At 49.3% G+C, this 21477-nt stretch overlaps 1 protein-coding gene across 1 annotated transcript in view; it reads right to left on the bottom strand.

Annotated features, from left to right (window-relative positions):
- Nucleotides 1-19804, bottom strand: part of Cry2 (cryptochrome circadian regulator 2) — a 33500-nt gene extending 13696 nt beyond the window's left edge. Inside the window, exons 1-6 of the mRNA XM_015477815.2 lie at nt 19434-19804; nt 11894-12002; nt 9391-9533; nt 7453-7637; nt 6417-6505; nt 1024-1164 (exon numbers count right to left, since the gene is read on the bottom strand). Of these exons, the coding sequence (XP_015333301.2) occupies nt 1024-1164; nt 6417-6505; nt 7453-7637; nt 9391-9533; nt 11894-12002; nt 19434-19789 (1023 nt within the window). The 5' untranslated portion in view covers nt 19790-19804. The remainder of the gene's footprint in view (nt 1-1023; nt 1165-6416; nt 6506-7452; nt 7638-9390; nt 9534-11893; nt 12003-19433) is intronic.
- Between the last annotated feature and the right edge of the window lie 1673 nt (nt 19805-21477).

The following is a 21477-nucleotide window of genomic DNA, read 5'->3' as shown; positions in this document are numbered from 1 at the left end:
CACAAGACAATCCATCAAACTGGCAAAGCTACTCTGTGCCACAATATCTTGATATTGGGAAGGATGGGGAAATAACATTGAAAAAAACTGTGGACACAGGTGGGCATGGTGGTACCCACCTGGAATCCAGCTACTTGGGAGACAGAAGCAAGAGGGTCACAAGTTCAAGGTCACCTTGGGCAACTTAGTGAGACCTTGTTTCAAAATAAAAAGACCTATGGGATGCAACTAAGTGGTATTATACTTGCCCAGCAGGTATGAGACCTTGAGTTCAATCCCTAGTACTGTTAAAAAAAAATGCAGGGGCTGGGATTGTGGCTCAGCAGTAGAGCGCTCTCCTAGCATGGTTCAATCCTCAGAACCACATAAAAATAAAGGCATTGGGTTATGACCATCTACACCTAATATATATATATATATATATATATATATAAAAAAAGAAAAGAAAAAAATGTAGACACAGGATGAGTGAGGAAAATGAAGGCTAAAGACACTGTCCTCTTAGAAATGCTTTAACAGGGTCATGTCCCTCTTGCCCTTGTGGCATGGCCCTGTATGCAGCCCCTCCAGGCGATTCCCCCAATCACACTTATCATTCCTGGATTCCCCTCTAAATGCTCTGGCCACGGCCCCAGGGACAGCGGCTGCACCTTACTGTTTACATCTGGCTTCAGCCTCATACTCCCCACTTCCCACCTAGGACCTTGCCCCCACCCACCTGCTGCCAGTGACTCTGCCCCCTCTAGGGTCACACCCTGAGGCCTGCTTTTCAGCCTGTTCTCCTGCACCACAGGAAAATCTGGGCTCATCGGGATCAGTGACTCAGCGTGTGCTCCCTCTGCCATCTCTTGAAAATCAACTCTTCCCAGCTCCCTGGACCGTGCACCTCCGGGACCCATAACCTAGCCCCTGTCTAGGGCTGGAGAGGGAGGGATCCTTTTCAGGGTGATTGGCAGGCCCAGAAAACTGTGATCCATCTGGCTACAAGTGGGGGAGGGGGTGTCACCCTCACTGTGCACTCACCTTTTTATACAGGTCCCACAGGCGGTAGTAGAAGAGGCGGCAGGACAGGCAGCCGAAGCGCAGGTAGGGGCTGAGGCCTGTGGGGCTGGCCAGCAGGGAGTTGGCATTCATTCGAGGTCTCTCATAGTTGGCAACCCAGGCCTGCAGCAGACAGGGGAGGTGACAAAAAGAAGAGTCACAGAAGTTAAAGACAGGGGCCCCGATGGTAGTTCTGCCTAAGGTCAAACAATAGAAAGCCACTTCTTCACGCCCGGTGACTGTGGATGGAACGCCACCGTGCCAAGCAGGGTGCCCATGTGCTTGCCCCTGACTTTCCTACTTAACTTGTGGTAAGACTGCAAATGAGTTTTTCAGTCCTTAGCTGATGATCTACTAAATAAGAACAAAATTCCCCATCGCTGGGGATGAAATAAAACGAGATATGAAAATGAATTCTGAAAGCCCTGAACAAGCTATAATTATATAGAAGAAAGAAAGAAACAGTTTCTACTTTACGGAACTCACTCACTCAGCTCCTGCTCTAGTCACCAGGGGCCCAAGGCTGTTGCTGCTGTGTCACAAACACCTAGGGACTTCTCACCACTGTTCTGTTCAGGGAAGGAAGAAACTCTCAACCCACTTCGGAGACCAACAGAGTCATTCCCTCCTGGGTTCATTAGTCATGTACTATTGGTCTTGTCTTTTTCACTGGCTCACATGGTTGAGGCAGGAGTATTGCAAGTTCAAGGTCAGCCTTAGAACTTGGCAACCTGTCTCAAAAACAATAACAACAACAACAAAACAAAGCCACTGTGCTAGTGCTTTATTTCCTAACTCACTGTCTGTCCCCTGTGTCCTCTCACCTGAGCTTAACCATTCTCTGGGCAGCATTTACCATTACCTTCTTCTGAAGATGAGGAAACTAGGCTCCTGCGGGTTCTGTGACTCTTGGGGTTACAGAGAGGATAAGAAACATGGAGGGGCTGGGGGTGTGGCTCGGTGGTAGAGCACTTGCCCAGCATGTGCAAGGCCCTGGGTTCAATCCCCAGCACTAAAAAACAAACAAAAATGAACAAACAAATAACAAACCCAACAAAAAACAGAGACAGGGCTGGAAAGAGCCTGGGCCTCTGACGACAGATCCCGGTCTCTTTCCATCACAGCTGGTAACTGCTTTGCTCTCAACTCCTGACGCCTTTCCTTCTCTCTATGACGGCTGTTTCACAAACCTGACCTCCTGAGACCTCCCAGACCACACTTCCCCACCACCCTTCAGCAGATGACCTTCTTGCCTTATGATAAAAACAAGGGAAGCCATCAGGTGGGATGCACCTCATCTTTCGGCTACTGAGTTTTCGGGTTCACCTGCATACCCCCCTCATGCTGCCCAAGGTCAAGGCCTCCACTTGGCTCTGCAGCCCTCCCCTCTTCCTTCTCTTGCATGGCCACCCTCTCTTCTTTTTCTAGAACACTGGAAAAATGATTTCATGTTCCTTATTTCAAAACAAACCAAGTACAAAGGACTTCTGGTATCCTGAGGACTCCACACTAGGCTCCCCCTCTTCCCCACCCACGCCTCCTTTCTAATCCATGGCTGGCTTCAGGCTCCCCTGTCTACCACACTGGCATCCACAGTCTCCTGGGATTTCCACGCCACTGAATTCTGAAGGCATTTTCTGTGCTTGTAATTTTGGACCTCTGGGCAGCACTGCACCCTGCTGTCTGCTCCCGTCTCATTTCCTCTCTTCCTTGAGCTTCGGTGCCTCCACACATGCCTGGGTGCCTTCCCGCTAGCAGGCTGCCCTGGGTCTTTCCTAGGCTTGGCCTGCCCTACCTGCCCCTATGTGTGAGCAGTTGGGCTCTGTCCTAGTCCGCAGGTTCCATGGCTCCCAACAGCTTCTCTGTGCAGACAATCACCATGTCTGTAGCTCTAGCCACATGGCTTCATCCAGCTGCTTTGAAGGTAACATGCTCTTCTTTAAATCCATCCTTCCACCAGCCTCCCCTATCTGAGAAAATGCACTGTGGCCACCTAGTTGCCCTGACTGACCATTGCCTTTGACCAGCCCCTAACCAGGTCTTGCAATTCTACCGCTCACTTCTCCAATTCATCCTCTTCTTTCTATTCTCTACTGGAATCAATCTGTTCGGGTAAGATCATATCTAGACTGCACACTGGTGACAGCCAGTGACGGGCCTCCCTGTGTCTACTTTGGGTCCCTCTGTCTTAAACACACCTAAAGCACACCCACGCCCGGCTCACCTCTGGCCCTCTGCCGGAGGCACCGCACTCTCTCCAGCCTTGAGCCTCCTCGCCTGAGCCTGCCCTCCCACCTTGGCTTGCTTAGCGCCATCTCCTTCAGGTTTCAACCTCAGCACATCTAACGGGTGTTTCTGCCCACACAGGCCCTGACTGCCCGGCACCCCAACCTGCGGCTTTCTTTTTTTTAATATATATATTTTTATGTGGTGCTGAGGATTGAACCCAGTGCCCCTCACACATGCTGGGCAAGCACTCTACGCATGCACTCTACAACTGAGCCCTGCCCCAGCCCTCATCTTTTTCTTTTAAATGAAAGGTAGACATGGAAACGCACACAAACATGTGGCATTGTGGCTTAACAAATTATTCTGAGGAAATACCCAGGTAGCCACCACCAAATTCAAGAAACAGGACTTTGCCAGTCACCCCAGGAGTCGATTCATATGCTCACTCCAGTGCAGTCCTCCTCCCAACAAGGGACACTGCCCCAATTTTCTTTTTTCTTTTAGTGCCAGGGATTGAACTCAGGGGCACTTGACCACGGAGCCACATCCCCAGCCCTATTTTGCATTTTTATTTAGAGACAGGGACTCACTGAGTTGCTTAGCATCTCGCCATTGCTGAGGCTGGCTTTGAACTTGTGATCCTCCGGTCCCAGCCTCCCAAGCCACTGGGATCATGTGCCACCACCATACCTGGCCCAACTTTCATAATCATTTCCTTTTTTTTTTTTTTTGGCACAGGGGATTTAACCCAGGGCTTTACTACTAAGCTACATCTTTAGCCCTTTTTTATTTTTGAGACAGGGTCTCAATAAATTGCTTAGGGCCTTGCTAAACTGTGGAGACTGGCCTTGAACTTTTGATCTCCTGCCTTAGCTTCCTGAGTTGCTGGGGATTACAGGCATGCCACCACACCCAGCTGTTTCCTGCATTTTTCAAAAGTTTATTTTATTTGTTTATTTATTTTTTTAAATATTTATTTTTTAGTTGTAGTTGGACACAATATCTTTATTTATTTATTTTTATGTGGTGCTGAGGATCAAACCCAGGGCCTTGCACATGCTAGGCAAACGCTCTGCCGCTGAGCCACAATCCCGGCCCCAATTTATTATTTTTTAAAAAATATTTTTGTAGTTGTAGATGGACAGCATGCCTTTGTTTGTTTATTTATATGTGGTGCTGGGGATTGAACCCAGTGCCTCACACGTGCTCGGCAAGCGCTCTACCACTGAGCTACAGCCCCAGCCTTCTGCATTTCTGAAATGCTTCCATTTTTCTACTTTTGCAAAGCATGATTGGGAGGAAGGGCTTTTTCCTTTCAGCTACTCTTTGCATTTTTAAGTAGCTGCTTTTTTTCACCTGCACACGCATCCCCAGGTGCCACAGTTTAGTTCAGGCCACTAAAATTTCTTTTAATTCTTTTAAATTTCTTTTAATCTATCCTTCCTGTCATCTTTCTTTTCCTCCCCCCCCCCCCNAGAGATGCTTACCCTCATCTACTATTGACTAACGGAGAGGTGAAGATCATAGTTTGTCTTTTTTTCCTTCCTTTCTTGCCTCCCTTTTTTGGTACTGGGGATTGAAACCAGGGGCACTTAAATATATTTTATTTAGAGAAGAGTCTCACTGAGTTAGGGCCTCACTAAGTGCTGAGCCTGGCTTTGAACTCCCAATCCTCCTGCCCCAGCCTCCTGAGCTGCTGGGATTACAGGTGTGTGCCATCCTGCCCAGCTCCTATCCATTTTTCTGTGGAAGAACCCAGCCACTGGACTTGTGAGATTCTGGGCAGGACTTTGGTGACTATGCACACATGCAGTTCACCATACCTCTCTGTGTAGGGGCTGCAAACCAGTGGCTGGTCCCAGAGACTGGAGTGAGCTTGAGTTGATCCTCTAGGAAGTCTAAGGGGGCACATAATGCCCATCTGTCTCTCTTTACCGTGCCCAGTGTGTCATTATAGGTGTTGCAAAGTGGTGGTATTCTAATTCTATCATCCCACTTTCATTTTATGATCAGGATTCTTTTACAGAGAGATGCTTACCCTCATCTACTATTGACTAACGGAGAGGTGAAGATCATAGTTTGTCTTTTTTTCCTTCCTTTCTTGCCTCCCTTTTTTGGTAACAGCATGTAATCTTCTTGTGGAGAACTGGCCTTCCCTAATCTTAGGGCCACGGGTAAAGCAGAGCCACGTCCACTTTCTACCTCTGGGAGTGGGTTCACGATGCGAATCTTGCTAGAGAAAGCACCCATCCCTGGCCACAGTGATTTAAGGTCTCACAGCACAACCCAGATCAATGGAAATACTCGCTGGAACTTTTCCTGAAGCTTTTAGAAAAGAGCATAATAATTAATAATTATTATGTTAGAAATTAAATGGAAAATGGGCTGGGTAGTCACCTTTGCCACTTCTCTGTCTGAGAATAAAATGATACATGGGAAAGCAGAGCTAGGAGATGGATAACGCCTTCCTAATAGCATTCTCTGGACACAAAAATCAGCTGTGCCTGAAGGCTATACCTTAGACTCCTGGTTATGTGACTCCTGATTTTCAAAAGCAAGTTGAAACAAGAACTGACTGATGTAATTCTTCTGTTCTTTGCTCTCACGATCCTCCTAGGAACCTCTCCTGTTCTAATCCTCAGGACACCTGTAATTCCCTGTTTAATGATCAACTCCATGGAGACAGACTCCTGCCTGTCTTGTTTGGCAGTCTTTCTAGAAACTAGCACAACCTGGCATATGAGCTGGTCACTTCACATTTGGGAGGCTAATGTATTTAAGGTAAGCCTCCTGGACGGGTTCAACTCCTGTTCACACAGTGCCTTCTGTTCTCCCAGATTTATAGGACAAATAATGTCCTCTGGCTACCATTGGGTCTGAATGGGTCCCTGATATGAGGTCCCGTGACAGACAGGGTCTCTATGGGTGTGTGTAAAATGAATCCTGACTTGGTGACCTGAAGGGCAAGTCCTCTACAAAACACTTCCAAGGTGAAAAGAACCATGATCCATAGGGTCACAGGTTAGGTAGACTAGCTCTTTTCTTTTTAAAGTCTTATTCTATTCTGCCATCCCATTTATGATCTCTGTCCTCTGCCCTTAGGCTCAATTTCTGTCTTTAAACCAAGCCCAAGAATCTCTGGTTACATCTCTTGCTGTAGACAGAGAAANGCGGGCCAGAGCTTCTGTCTCTCCTCCTTGCCACACAGCTGGGCCAAGTCCTTCAGTGGGGAACCCTATAGGAGGCGCAGATAGAGGGCTAGAGGTTAAGTCATTTCAGAAGCAGCTCAGTTTTGACCCTGTTTGGTTCTTAAAGCTCTCTGAGAACTAGAGCGCAGTTCTTGTTCTTGGTGCTACTGGAACTGAGACAGCCCTTAAAGTTTTAGCGTTTTCTGGGTCATCCTGGTTCTCTTCCCACTATCACTATTTCCTCCTTTCTCTTGCCCTCCCCATTCCAGCCCCTATCATTCCAGGCAGGTGACAATGATCCCGGACGTCTTGCTCTTTTAGATTAGCTGGCAGTGATTGTGGTTTTTAGGTGAGAAAGGCTTACATTGTTCAGACTGAAAGATGGTGTGGGGTATGGGAGGAAGGGTGGAGTCAGTACCCAAGACAATATTAGTCTCATCCTGGTCTTGAGAAGCCTGCTGAAAGCCAATCCCAGACTGCACCTACACTGCCGGAAAGAGGAGCACACACATGGAGGTATGAGCTAGAAACAGAGCTCAGGGGCACGAGCACCAAAAAAACAAGACATGCTCAAAAATCCACAGTGGTTCTCTACACCGGGTACGGCGGTACTCGCCTGTAGTCCCAGCAGCTCGGGAGGCTGAGGCAGGAGGACTATGAGTTCAAAGCCATCCTCAGCAAAAGTGAGGTGCTAAGTAACTCAGTGAGACCCTGTCTCTAAATAAAACACAAAATAGGGCTGGGGATGTGGCTCAGTGGCTGAGTGCCCCTGAGTTCAATCCCTGGGACCACCATCCCACCCAACCCCCGCCAAAAAAAAAAAAAATAGTGGCATGGGGGAAATAGTGGTTGTTACTTCACCTTGATGGTTTTGTATCTGTTAAACTTTCTATAGTAACATATATTACTTCCACAAAGAAAAAAACACCCCAACAAGTCACTTCCCACAACAGGAAAGAGCAGCAGCCAGAGAGGCTGGGCGGGACGTGCGCACCTAGCTCCTCCAGGGAGGGCACGCCGTAGGTGTCGTCGTGGTCCTCCTGGATCTCAGCCCTGCAGCTCTCCATCTGCTGGCTGCTCACCGCACCCACTGGCTTCTTGGGCAGTTCCATGCGGCTGATGATAGCCTGGAAGCGCTTGTAGGTAAGGGGCGGCTTCTGCCCATTCAGCTCGATGATCCTGGGGAGCCCAAAGCACACCTGGCATCACCCAAAGAGCCCTTGGTTTGGGGTCCCACCTACCCAAAAAAAGAACCAGACCCTGAAGACTTTGAGGACGCTTTCCTCATCTGCGCACAGGTCCCACCCGAGTGGAAAGGAGGCAAGGGAGGCTGCGTCTCCATTTTACCGAGAGGGAAACTGAAGCCCAGAGAGCTGGAGCAGGTGCCTCAGGCAATGGAGCAAGGCAGGGCCAAAGCTGGGACTCAGTTCCAGGTTCCCTGGTGTCCACACGGAGCTGCCTAGAGACAGAGACTGACCATACCTCTCTAATCACAGAAGAGCCCCACTAGCCTCCCGGGACCTGGCCTTTCTGACTGGGCCAGGGACCTCTCTCCCTCCTCCAGCATGAGGAAGCTCCTTAAGAGCTGTAAACATATTTCATTGTTGAAATACTCTCCTCCTTTTAGCCCCGTGCACTCGAGTAGAGGGCAAGGCCGGCTGATCCTCCCTGAATCAGGGACAGGGCTGGAGTAAACAGAGACAGCTGATGCTTAAAGAGTTTCACAGTTTACAAAGTGTTTTTCATGAGCAGGGGACATAACCGCACTCATGAAATAAGGAAAAATATTAGAGGGCGAGGAAGAGAAGGGAGGCTGTTTACATAAGGATAAACTGAAATGGTTCGCAGCCAGATTCCTGGGGCTCTTTTGGCCAAAGAAGCAGCTTATGCAAGACCCGCTGGTGGGGCGAGTTTATTTCTCAGTTTGTCCTCTGTGCTCTCCCTCCATTAACGGAGCCGGGAGGCTGGCTTCTGCCTCTGCAGTGCCTCCCCCTCCTCTGCACGTGGCAGGAGGAAGAGCTCCACACTCCCCTCCTGAGGCCCGGTTCACGTGCACCGCTGTGTGACTCAGCCTCCTGGCAGCCAGCCCTGGGCTGGGAGAGGGGGCAGGAGCAGTGGTGGCTGTTGGCTTGGCAGCAGCAGCAACAACAGAAGGGTGATGGCTCTGGCAGGGAAGGGGAGGAGGTTCCCCCCTGGACGAAAGCACAGAGGCCTGTCACCAGAGGAGGAGGCTCCTGTGCGGTTAAGTTCCCTGCAGGGCTCTCTAGAGGCCCCTCAAGCAGCACTGTACACCCCTATCAGGGAGCCCAGGCACTCATTCTAGAAAGAAACTGGGCTTATAAGACAGAGATCTAGCCGGCTGCAGAGGTGTGTGTATGCCTGGAATCCCAGCTGCCTGGGAGCCGAGGCAGGAGGATCGGTAGTTCAGGGCCAGCCTGGGCAACTTACTGAGACCTTGCCTCAAAATAAAAAACATAAAGGGCGGGCTGTGTAGCTCAGTGGTAGAACACTTGCCCAGCGTAAGTGAGGCCCTGACTTTCAACCCCAGTACTGCAGGGGGTGGGGGAGGACACAGAAACCTGTTGGGAGGGGAAACAGGGTGATAGGGTTCATTGAGGACAGAGGGGTATCTACTGAGGAGCAGGACAGAGTGGGAGCACATGGGACAGGAGTAGATGAGGAGCAGATCTTCTATTAGGAGAAGATCCTGAGTGTGATCCTCACTGCTTCTGTAGCTTAGGCATCTCTGCCACCCAAATCGGGTACAGCTCTTTGTGACCTAGTCTACATGCCTGAGTCTGGAGTTTCTAGAAATCACTGGTCCTCATAACCAGGTGGCTACTGCTGAGCCTCTCTCTGAGTTTCACCTGGCAGGGACCCAGACCACCAGCCCTCACAAGGGGCGATCTGACCCCGGGGCCCCGCCTCTCACCTGTCCAGGTCGTAGAGGGTGTGAGAGTTCTCAGTCACCACCTCCACACCAGCCTCCTTGGCCATCTTCATAATGGCTGCATCCCGTTCTTTCCCAAAGGGCTCAGAGTCATATTCAAAAGTCAGGCGGGTCACCCCCCATTCCTGAAGGGAGAGAATGTTATGCTTAGCCATGCTGGGGAGGGTGAGGGATGCTGGGCACCTCCTGGGAGGTCACAGAGCAGTCTCCAGCCCTGTCTGAATGGGCTATAGAATAAACTAGGGATAGTGATCTGGACAAGACGGCAAACAACCTGCGGCTCAGAAAGTGTGAGGAAGGCAGTCAGTGAAGGGAGAGGAGAGGGTGGCCCTGTGCATCTGCTGTGTCCTTGAGGGAGGAGAATGCAGCAGGAAGCTATAAATACAATGCTCCTGGGGGGAGGCCCCAGGCTCAGAAAGAGGCCTGACTCACAGTGGAGAGTGGGAGACAGAATCACCACCTCCCGCCAGCTCGGCAAGCCTTTCCCAGAGCTCGGCACAGCCTGCAAACTTGTGGCCTAGTTTTCTTGGCAGACTTGAGCTATGTGAAGTGTCTTAATGGTTTCCACAGCAACACTCCTGAGGGTGGCAGCAAACAGAGCTAATAGGCCCCAGCTCTCAGAGTCGAAGGAGGAGGAGCGCTCCTCAGTCCAGAGGTCAGAGAAACAGAGCAGAGGGGCCCAGCTGAGAAGAGGATTCTTTTAAGTCCTCAGTCAGTCGCTGCTGGTAGGAATTTCTCTGTCGCCTAGCAACAACAGGAGAAAGTTGGCCTGCCAAAAGGCTATACAGAAAACCCAGAGAAAGCCCTAGAGCATGTGACAAGCAAGAAGAACACATTTTAACCAAAGTCCATGTTTCTGGTCCTGTTAAGCTATGAGCCTCAGGAGTAACTGTCTTGGCTACACTCGGGTGCTCTGGTCCTGACTCGGCCCTGCCTGGGGGAGTGGGTCCTTGGTAGGGTGGGTTCTTCCTCATCCAAGATAAAGCACTCATTTATTGAACCCTACTATAAGCCAGGTACTATGCTTAGCAGTCATATAGATTACATCTTTAAATACTTATGACAATCCTGTGAATTATAATAACATCATTATTATTAAATGACACCCCTTTCCTTCAATATGATTCTCCTCTACCTTGTCCTATTTTCATTAACATTTAACATACAGCAGTGAAATTGCCCATTATTTGCCAGTTTCTCCCATCAGTGTGTGAACTCTCAAAGCAGAAATCATGTTGTTTCATTCGCAGTTACCCTGCTATGAAGTAAGGGGCCTAATACATCATAGTAGTAGCCTCACAAATATACAAGGAATGACCGAATGATCAGTCTATGCCTCTGGCCTGTAACTGGGTAGGCCTGAGTTGCTGGGGAAGAAACAATGTGGAGGGATAAGACAGGCAATTATTTTTTTCAGTGCTGGGGATAGAACCCAGGGCCTCATGTTTGCTAGGCAACTGTTCTACCACTCGGCTACAGCGCCAGCCCAAATATTTATAAGGTATGGTGGGTACACACAGAGCTCTAAAATCAGATACTCAAGACCACTACTTGTTAGCTTTCTGAACATGCCAAATTACTGCTTCCTCCCCTGTAAAACTGGGACAGAGCCCCCGACTCTTGGTGCTGCTGTGAGGGGTGAGGTAATGCATGTGAGTGCTGGGAACAGCGCTCGCTCAGTCAGCCCTCAAGGAGTGCTAGCAACCACTAGTGCTGAGTGATCTGTAAGTGCTTGTGTGTGTGCGTAATTACATGGGGAGGGTGTGGGGAGACAAGTGAATGGTAATGACACACTCCTGGAGCCACGTGCCTTGACATCAGACTTTTCCTGTCATGAGTTGGGATGGAAGGGGCATCACAACCATGCGCGCTGCTGAAGATGACGGGCGTCTTCCCTAGAGCCCTCTGTCCACGGATACTTTTGTTTCTACTTGGGTCTTAAAATGTGGTTTTTGAAGGCACTGGGGGGGCGGTGGGCTTGCCCCGATATCACAACCTACAGCCCGTGTGGCACTCATGGGAAGATCTCATCCACGGTTTACCCCGGGGCACCGGGACACTCCCACAGACTGACTTTTTTCTCCAAAAAGTGGAGTCAAAGCAAAACGGGAACCACTCCTTGCTCTCAACAGGAAACCCTGCCCTCCTGGCGGAGAAGGAGTTCTAATAAATCTTACTGGCTTGAGCCAAGAAAACATCTAAGGAAGCCAGTGGCATCCGGGGTGGAATGGCTTACCACATCGCAGTCTGGACTGAGCTGGGAACTTTCCAACAAGACACTAGTTTCACAGAAAATTTTCCTTCGCACAGTTTCCATCTGGTTGGTGGCTGACCGGCTGCCTTGGCTTCCGATTTCTGCAGCAGCCGTCTGACGGCCAGACCCGCCCAGCCCTTCCATGGCCTTGGTCAGACTAGCAGCTCACCCAACCTGAGGGGACCCCCAGGAGCAGACACTCCCTGTCTTCTCTGGGGCCCACATGCTCACCTTGAATAGCCTTGGGAACACGTCAGCTGGCTGTCCCCGGACTACAAACAGGCGGGAGTTCAGTTTCCTTAAACTTGTGTCCAGATCTTCCAGAGACTGCAGGAGGAACCTGAAGAGAACACACGGGCCTCTTCAGTGACAACATGAAAAACAGGAGCTCTTCCTAACCAGGGAGGGAGCGATGGAGGTGGGTCAGTGCTGCCTGGGGGAAATCCTGGCCTTGTGGCCCACTAGCCACGTGACCTCAGGCAGTTACTTCAGTCTTTGGCTTGTTTCTCTCTGTAACACGGGATTGAGGTGAGCACAGGGGACCTGCAGAGGACTCACAGAATTGCTAAGAGAAACACTGCAAGGCAGCGGTTAGCACTGAGCCTGGCACACAGAAATCGTGGGCTCAATGTGAGCTGTTCCTACTGCTGTGTGCTACACCATCAAAGACAAAGCACCCGTCCCCTCTCAGCCCTGGGCGCAGCACAGGATTGTTGTGAGAATCAAATGGGAGGACGGATAAGAAAGCCACCTGAGAACACTTGTGACACTGTGAAACGGAAGCACTAAGGTCCCATTGGGAGAGAAACAGGTCATCATAGCCCTGGAAAATCCCCCCCCCACACCCTGTCCAACCAGCTCCTGGCCCCTCTGCATTCGTGCTGTGACCTGTGTATATTCTACTGCCACAACCCCACACACAGCCTGGGCTGGGTCCTCGGTCCCCAGCGTTTTGTCTTCAGGCCTCTGGCCACCAGGTTCTCACCTAATCTTAGAAAGTACTTTTAGAATCAGGTGCGATGGAGCATGCCTAAAATTCCAGCAGCCTGGGAAGCTGAGACAGGATCACAAGTTTGAGGCCAGTCTGAGCAACTTAGTAAGACCCCTTCTCAAAATGAAAAATAAAAAGGACTGGGGATGCAGCTCCCTGGCAAAGGGCCCCTGGGTTCAATCCCCTGTCAAAAAAAAAAAAAAAAAAAGTACTTCTGTATAGATACCTTCACCAGTGGGCTTGTGTTCACTGGTGGTGGTGGCAGGACAGCAGGGTCACCAGGGGAAAAGGAAAGGGACTTTTGTTGAATGCTTTTGGTTTTATTTTTAAATTAATACTTTAACCATATAATTATAAATGTGGGTCAAAACCAAGTGACAAAAGGGTACACAGTAAAAAGTGTCCACCTGCTTCCCTCCTCAGAGGCAGCCAAGGCAATCAGTTTGCTTATGAATCTGTCATGCTTTTTTAAGATAATTTCCTCACTTAATTCTCTCAACCCATTTTAAAGTCAATTGTACTATCCCCATTTTACAGATGAGAAAATTGAGACAGAGAGGTTAATTAATTTTCCTAAGAGCATAGATATTATGTGACAGAGCTAACACAGAAACTCAGGTCAGTCAGACTTTTTTTTTTTTTGAGTATAGGGGGTTGAACCCAGAGGTGCTTAACCACTGAGTCACATCTCCAGCCTTTTTAATGTTTTATTTGGAGAGAGGGTTTCGTTGAGTTGCTTGGGGCCTTGCTAAGTTGCAGAGACTGACTTTGAACTCACAATCCTCCTGCCTCAGTCTCCCAAGCTTCTGGGATTACAGGCATGCACCACTGCGCCTGGCTCAGTCAGACTCTTAAGCCCATGTTTTCTCCTCTGTGTCCCATTTCTAAAATCTTCTAGTGGGGGGCCAGCACTGTTCCATGGCTGAGAGTCTGCAGATCTCCTGATGAATCCCTTTCTCTGATGGACCCAAGCCTCACAGAGGTAATTCACTGACATTCTTATCTGTACCCAACCTGGACAGGTCAACCTGTATATGTCATGGACCCATCTAAGGGGTCTATAGTCTACCTCCTGGCATCTGCCACTCATCCCCACCATCCTTTGTCTCTGTCAACAAAAAGAGTCACCAGATTTTATTTTGAACACAATGAAACCCAGTGCCGCCTCTGCAGCACATCACATTCCCTGACTACTGGAGGATTACAGGGACGGGGACTATGCCCAGGATGCCAACTAAGCTAGCACTCACTGCTGCTGCCTCTGACGTACATAATGTGACACAATTCCACGGCCAATGCTGCAGGCCCACATTCCAGCATGAGCTGAGCCCTGGGCCCAGCCCAAAGCAGCCTGTCAGCTGAAGAGCAGGAGGGGGGGGGAGGGTCGCTGAGGCGTGGGGATGGGGACTCTGACAGGCTGCAGGATGCTGTAGTAAACCAAAGCTCCGCCTCTGAGAATTTGTTTTTGAAAAACTGATATCTTCTGATGCTAAGTGATCTGTGAGTGACAGTGACGCATTTGCACTGGCCTCTCCCAGGCCTCCTACTCAAGGAAAATAACAGAGACCCATGCAAACAGACGCAGCCACCTGAACTGCAGAGATCACACCTGGAGAGAAGGGATCATTTAAATCCCACAACCCCAGGACAGAGGGTGCTCCATCTGAGGCTCAGGAATGTCCCTGCCAGGCACTTTGGGGTGGGGGTGGGGGTCCCTTCCTTCACAGTCTACCAGGCTGCAAAGAACTTCAATTTGAAGCTATATAAATAAGACTGAAATGCACATGAAATCTAGGTTCCAGAACATGTTGCAATCTGCCTTCTACAAACCTTTATTTTTAGGCCTCATTTACTAAAAGGAGAGCTTCCTTGCAGCATCTTCAAAGAACAGAGAGCCCTTTTCCTCTTTGACAAGAGATGTCAATTGCCAAGACAGGAAGCAGAAGGCACAACTCTGAACCCAGCAACAAAACAGTAATAATAGTAATAAGGACAACAACAAATGAGCTTTATGACGAACCAGGCACTGTTCTATTGGTCTACATCCATTGTCTCATTAATTCTCAAACAGTGCTGTGAAGAAGTGAGGCACAGGAAGACCAACGTGCCTAAAATAAGTACCTAGTAACCGGCCAGAATTTGAACCCGGCCGTCTGCCTGGCTTGGTGTGTGCACTCCTGACCACCAAGCTCCCCTGCCTCTGAGTGGTGAGCAGTGAGGGAGCGCCGCCCATTAGGGAGCGCCACAGCCCAGCTCCAAGGCCACATCTCTGCTCCTCAAAGTGTGATCTGAGGCTCAAAGTGGGCTGTGAGTCGCCCAGGAGCCTGCTGCAATGCAGGCTCCGTCCCAGGCCTCCGCAATCAGAATCTGCATTTTAGCAAGATCACCGGAGATTCATTTGTACATTCCAGTTTCAGAAGCCCCATCCCAGAAAATGGACGTGACTTCCAGCTTTAGTTTACAAGTTGCCTTTCCTTCCTTTGAATTCATTTCTCTTGAATATTCTCTCAGAGACCCTGGCTCCTGCCTCGTCTCTGGGCCTGGAGAAATGCTCTAAAATCCAACTACTCCTCAGTCAAGCCCTGTAGGGAGGGCTCAGGACGACTTCACAGGAGGCAAAGGACATGAGGAGGAGCCCTGGCAGCCCTGGCCTCCCTTTGGTACTACCTTCAGGCCTGCCAGATGTCAGTTTTGCATTGTACCAAAGGTACTGGGACAGTGCTGCCACTGTGAATGCTCGCACAGGCAGGTGCAAGCTTCTTTCATCAAGGAGAAGCCTGGTCCTCTGTGTGCCCTTGGCCCTCCTCCTCCACAGCGTTTCTTTACTCCAATGAGGGGGACTCCAAAGGAAACAGCCCTGCCAAGGCCCACCCTTGGCAATTCCCAGCTGAGTTCACATGGCCCAAATTCAGAACACAGTCTTGCGGGCGCAGTGGAGCTCACCCTTTGAGTTAGACAACACGTGCAACTGAACTGCATTACGTAAGTCCTCTAGAGCCAGAGGCAGACAGAACTGGGGAAAAAACCAAATTGGGATTTCCAAAAATACAGAGAGGACTCTGTAATTCAGTGACTCCATGAGGAACCCTTTAAATAAGACAGGCAGATTCTTTGGTTAAGTACTTATATTTAGGAACGACTTCTCTCGGGATAGCAGATTCTGTGTGGAGAAATATATTGTTTTCTTGTTGTTAATGGGGTGGGGAAGGATGACAGTGAATTCTTCTTCTGGGTCCAGAGCCCCTTTGACCAAGTTCCTCTCTTTCAAAACAAGGTTCTCTAGCTCTAATGATGATACCAATGGCTGGCACACACTGGCTCCATAGGACATTAATAGAAATCAATGTCTCCTAAGTAATCAAGAGAGCTTAAGCCCCATGGAAAAGGATAACCTAAACTCATAATCCACAACAAGGACTGAATTCTAAGTATCATCTGGATGAAAATATATCAATTCTTTCCTATTTCCAAAGTGAAAGATGAAGGTTTTCATCCCTCTTGAGCAAATAGAAATACACCCTGAGCAGCAGAACAATAAAAGTCTTGCTCAGAGAAATGCAAAAATTTCCATAGCAGACTACAGTCCTCAACTTCTTCTTGCAGACTAAGGTCTAGTGGGGACACCCACTTCCTACTGTCCACCAGCATTCAGCTCCCAGCACTTGTGAAGAGACACTGGTTCTCATCAGGCATCTGAGAAGTTCCCAGTTTACCTCATTACTGATTCTGAGAGAAATGGGCTGAGAGAGAACATATTTTATTTCTACCAACTCCCTCTGTACCGGAAGCTCCCAAAAGAGACACAGCACCGAGCCAGGGACAAAATGATTTAAATAAAGTGTGAGGAGAATCATTGCCAAACTCTATCTACATTGTAGCAGGGAGAAAAAGGTAATTAAAAACTGCAAAGCCCTATCAGTTACCATACCACAATCAGTTACCATAGTCAGTCTGAGTAAAATCTAGACGTTGTTTGCATCGTCCTTTCGTGTCGGCTCTGGCTGTACTGCCTTCTTCCAGAGGCAGTGAATTTGGGCAAGAAAGGGTTGGGGCAATGGCAAAGGGCTCAGTCAACTGGTGCTTGGAAAAAAATTCCTGAGGTTCACATAGCTACAGACTTCCTACTACCACCAAGGCAAGGAGTATGCTAGCCTCCTCTGCCAAGAAACACACGCATTTCTTGATTGCCTTTCTCTGCTCTCTTTTAGAGAGTGTCATCCATGGTTATTTTAATCTGATTCCATCTGCAGAAAAATACTGTGTAGGAGCCAGTCTGTAGGGTGTGTGGGAAGGTAACAGAGACGGCAGACCTTGATTCCTTCCCCCCCTTCTTAAAGATGGACCCTAATCTTCCTAAAAGGGCTTTTCAGAGATAGCAACTCAAGCAACTGAGAACAAGGAGGCTACACTGCAGCACAATCTTCCCACACCATTCCCGGGATCCAGAAACAGCCACCGGAAGATTACACCAGAAAACTGTGGTTATGCAGAGGTACAGCTGCCTCATGCCACCATTCCCCTCCACCCCCAACCTTGTGCACAAAACAGTATGCAGCTCTGCCCTCAATCCCCAGGAAGAGGCGACTGGTGGGGCTGGCAGGAGCGAATCTGTTGCCAGGCCTAAGAGCAGTTACCACAGTCAGTCTGTTTTGTGGATTTCACCTCCTTCTCCTGATGCCAATGCTAATTAGACTTCCTGCCAGTGTACTGCAGCAACACACTCCCCAGGCTGTCTGGCTTGGGCCTGTGCTTCTCTAGTCCAGGGCTTCTCAAGGTTTGTTGCAATCACTTTAAAAACCTCAATTCCTAGGCCAGAATAGTTCAATCAGATTTGGAAGAGGGCCCAGCCATGTTTTATAGATCCTTAGGTGACTCCAATGTGCAGCCAAAACTGAGAACCACTGCTCTAGTCCGTCCTGTCCTCCTGTCTTATTTTTTCATGGCACTTAGTTCCCTTAAATTATGCCTGTTTACATGTCTTTCTCCACTACAGGGTAAACTGTATGGGCTTTGGGAGCACAGATGTGTGCATCTGCCTGTTTACAGCTGTACCCCCCAGTGGCACCTATAATAGTACTTGGCAGATATTAGGCACTCACCAAATAATCACTCAATTAATGTCTACATTACTATATGGCCTGTGACTTCAGGATTTAACTCAGGCATCTGAACTGCCATATTCTTTTTTCTTCTTCACCCTCTTGAAAGTACAATCACAAAAGGGTGACCCATAAAAACCCCTAATTGCCTAGTTCCTAGTAAATTTGAATTTAATCAGCAACAGTTTTTGTCCTTCACTTTTAATCTCAACCACAAAGAAGCAGGTAGTCCTAAGCAATGTTCCCCTAAACCCCATAAAAGAAACACCTTCATGACAATATAACAATGTAACCAGGTAGCTGGTTCTATTTACTATGCTCAGACTGGAACACTGCCAAAAGGAGAGGGACAAAGTCTGAGGCTTGGTTTAATGTCCACACTGGAGATGGTTATTTGAGGATGTTTGTCAAACCCAACCTCCTATCTATAGAAAGTAGAGCAAGACAGAGCAATAGAGCAGCCTGAAAACAGTGTGGGCAGGCTCTCCACAGGACTATATTTAGTTGTTCCCTCTATATAAATGTGGCAGGAGGGGGCATTTAATAGACCCACTGCTAGGAGTACTGCCTCTCCTAGCAGGACACATGCCTTGGAGAGGAAAGAATGGGGTGCTGAGAGGCACTGTATCCTGGGAATAACCCTGTCCATCTGTGCAATGAGGCCACGAGTAAACATCCCTCTGAAAAATGCAAACAAACCAAGCCACAGCTGCAGGGCCTTTTTAAAAGAGTGTTGGGGACACAATGTATCCAAACTCTCTGCTTCTGAACGCTGGTTTACAGAGAAAACACACCAATACCTGATAATCCTTCCCCATGATACTGGGAGAGAACTCATTTCCTGAGAGGCACCAAGAGAAGCCCTTGATATCATGGCTTTCTTGCTCCTTATCTTTATCATATCAGTTTATCAGAATCTAATCTATAATTGTTCAACTGCCCTCTAAAATCATCTTTGAGAAGAGGGGGAAGAAGGTGCTACTTGGGTTTCTTTAAAAAAAAATTTTTTTTTTTTCTTAGCAAGGTCATAGCTGCTGAAGGGATTTTCTAAAATGGGTTGAATACTGCTCTGGAGCTCAAGATACAAGCTGCCTGAAGATGCCTTTGGGGTCCTTTAGCTATAATACAGGGGAGAAGACCCTGCTAAGCCAGGGTCTCTGGACACCCCGAGGCAGGTCTGTCTGGGTGGAAGGAAGCCAAAATGGGTGAAAGGATCGATTCAAACAAACCAGACGCTTAGGGATGACCTTCAGCAGCCCAACAACACGCTCTTCACTTCAAGAACGACAGAGAAAACCCGTCCCTGCCCTCACACCACATCACCGCCTTCGGCCCCTCCCTCAACACACCCCTAAGTCCCCGTTCTGCCACTCACGGGCTGCAAGTCCTTGAGCAGGTCAACTTTGCGTCTCCAGGGCTCAAGGATCTCATCTGTACAATGGGGACTATGATGTCTGTCCCACAGGCATGTTGTGGGAGTCAGAGGGAATGACACTCAGAGCGAAAGCGCTGTGTCAGGTGGGGCCCTGGACCACCGAGGGCAGGAGTGTGACGACCAGTGAATCTCAGGTCCAGGTTTCTCCCCTCTGGACAGCCCGCTCCGTCTCCCTGCCCCGCTTCCCCCGAGCCGGTGGGGACAGACTCCGTCCCCAGGCCCCGCGAGCGCACCGGGCCACCTCACCTCCATCGGTTGATCCCCACTGAGGAGGAGGCCGCGAACCACGGGTCGAGGATGTAAACGCAGCGCACGCAGCGGGCCCCGCGCACGGCCGCCAGCAGTGCCGGGTTGTCGTGGAGCCGCAGCCCTTTGCGGAACCAGTGCACTGAGGTGGCCACCATCCGCGCTGGTTGCCGGCGTTCGGGACCGTCGCTGCCGCCGTCACCACAGCCGCCGCCATCACTGCCCGGACTGCGCCGGCCGCCGCTGCTCCGCCCCTGTCGGAGCCGCGGACCCCGCCCAGAGCCCGCCCAGTGACCTATGACGACGCCGCTCCTCCCTGTGGCCCCGCCCCCAGGGCCCTGAAGCGCGTCTGTCATTGGCTGGGAACCTTCCGCCGCACGATTGGTCTAGTGGTGCCGGATCCGGCCACGCCCCCTCACGTTCCCACCATGTGTCGTGCAGCCCTCCCGAAGCCGGACAGCCGGGTGAGTGACGCAGGCTGGCACTCCCAGCGGAGGCTGGGGCGTGGGCCGAGTCTCAAGAGACTGGGGATCTCTTACACGTGTCCTGTTCAGGGCCAGAGGGAATAGGCGGAGGTTGCTGTGACTCCCACCAGTGACTTACAGAACTGACGACCTGCCTTCCTGTATCCCCATCATCAACATCATCATCTATATAAGTCTCCCCCACCTGCCATTCACTGAGTGCATTTTATATTTCAAGCGACACGATAATCTCCTTACATAAACTGCCTTATTTTCTATTCTCAATTCAGCCAGTGACATTCATCCAACAAATTCCAAAGAAAGAGCTGCTATTATTCTCATTCTACCGATGAAGCAAACTGTGGGTGCCAGTTGAATGACTTGCTCAATATTATAAAGCTAAAAGAGAATTCCACCCAGAATTTTTAACCTTTATTTGATTATCTTTATGTGGTGCTGAGGATTGAACCCATGACCTCACCAGTGCTAGGCAAGCACCTTACCACTGAGCTGCAACCCCAGCCCTCAAAGCTTCTCCTTTTAACACAGGAAGCTGTACTTTGTCTGTGCTAGGTCATTGGCACTTGCAATTGGCAGTCTGAGAATGAGGGAGAAGTGCCCTCATAGGCACCACATTGTGGCCGGTGTGTTGGTATTAGGGAATGTGGAGATGTGGGTTGAGATAGTAATTATGACATGGGATGAATATATTTTCTTTCAGTCTATGTTTAGTAGATCAAATGGTACCATTGTGTAAAAGCACTGAACTGTGTTCCGTGGGATTCAGAGGTGTGGAGGGCACTATCAACCTGCTCCTACTTGGGGGAGGCAGGTGGAACTTTCTTATTTTCCTGGAGTCTAATACAGGGCTTGCTGATTGGCTGACTGAACGAATCAGTGAAAGGCCAGAGAAGATATAAACACCAGTTGCAAAATGTTGAGCCCAAAGTTGGGCTCAGATGGACTAGTTAGGCTGGAGCTCTGGAGTAATCAGGTGGAGAACAGTCTGTTTCAAGTTGGCCTTACGTCAATCTGATGTCTAGAACCCTTCCTGAACTCAGGAATGAGTAATGAAGGAATTTAGCAATTTAGTGGCATTAATTGGTACCACTCTATAAACCAGAGCGTCATTGCAATCCTAGGCTTTCTCTCATTTCCAGGGCTTTGTACAAGCTGTTCCCTCAGCATAGATCACACACCCTAACTCCAGTTTACCTCATTGCTGAGTATAGATGTCACTTTGCTGTCTGGTCCCAGTCTGCATAATGTCTCATCTCCTTCTGTGTTTCTTTTAACCTCAGGTTTTAACATATGGTACTGAAATTTCTTGCTTTGTTGCCTGCCTGCCCCATTAGACTATAAATTCCCCAGGGGGGCAGGCGCATAGTTTATAAACAGTTGTATTTCCAGGGTCTAGCTTGGCACTTAATGCTCAAGGACCATTTGAATGAAAGGGTCTCAGATTGGCAGGGACCTTAAGGTCTATTGCTATCTCCTTGCCTGATCCTGTCCTTATTTTTGGATCTCCTCTCCAAATGTTTGCTGGATGAATTGATGCCACAGCTCATTACTTTTCTTCT

The sequence above is a fragment of the Marmota marmota genome, unplaced genomic scaffold, assembly GCF_001458135.2.
Source record: "Marmota marmota marmota unplaced genomic scaffold, marMar, whole genome shotgun sequence".
NCBI classification, from domain to species: domain Eukaryota; kingdom Metazoa; phylum Chordata; class Mammalia; order Rodentia; family Sciuridae; genus Marmota; species Marmota marmota.
The sequence above is the reverse complement of the archived record's forward strand: the minus strand, read 5'-3'. Positions and strand labels throughout refer to the sequence as shown.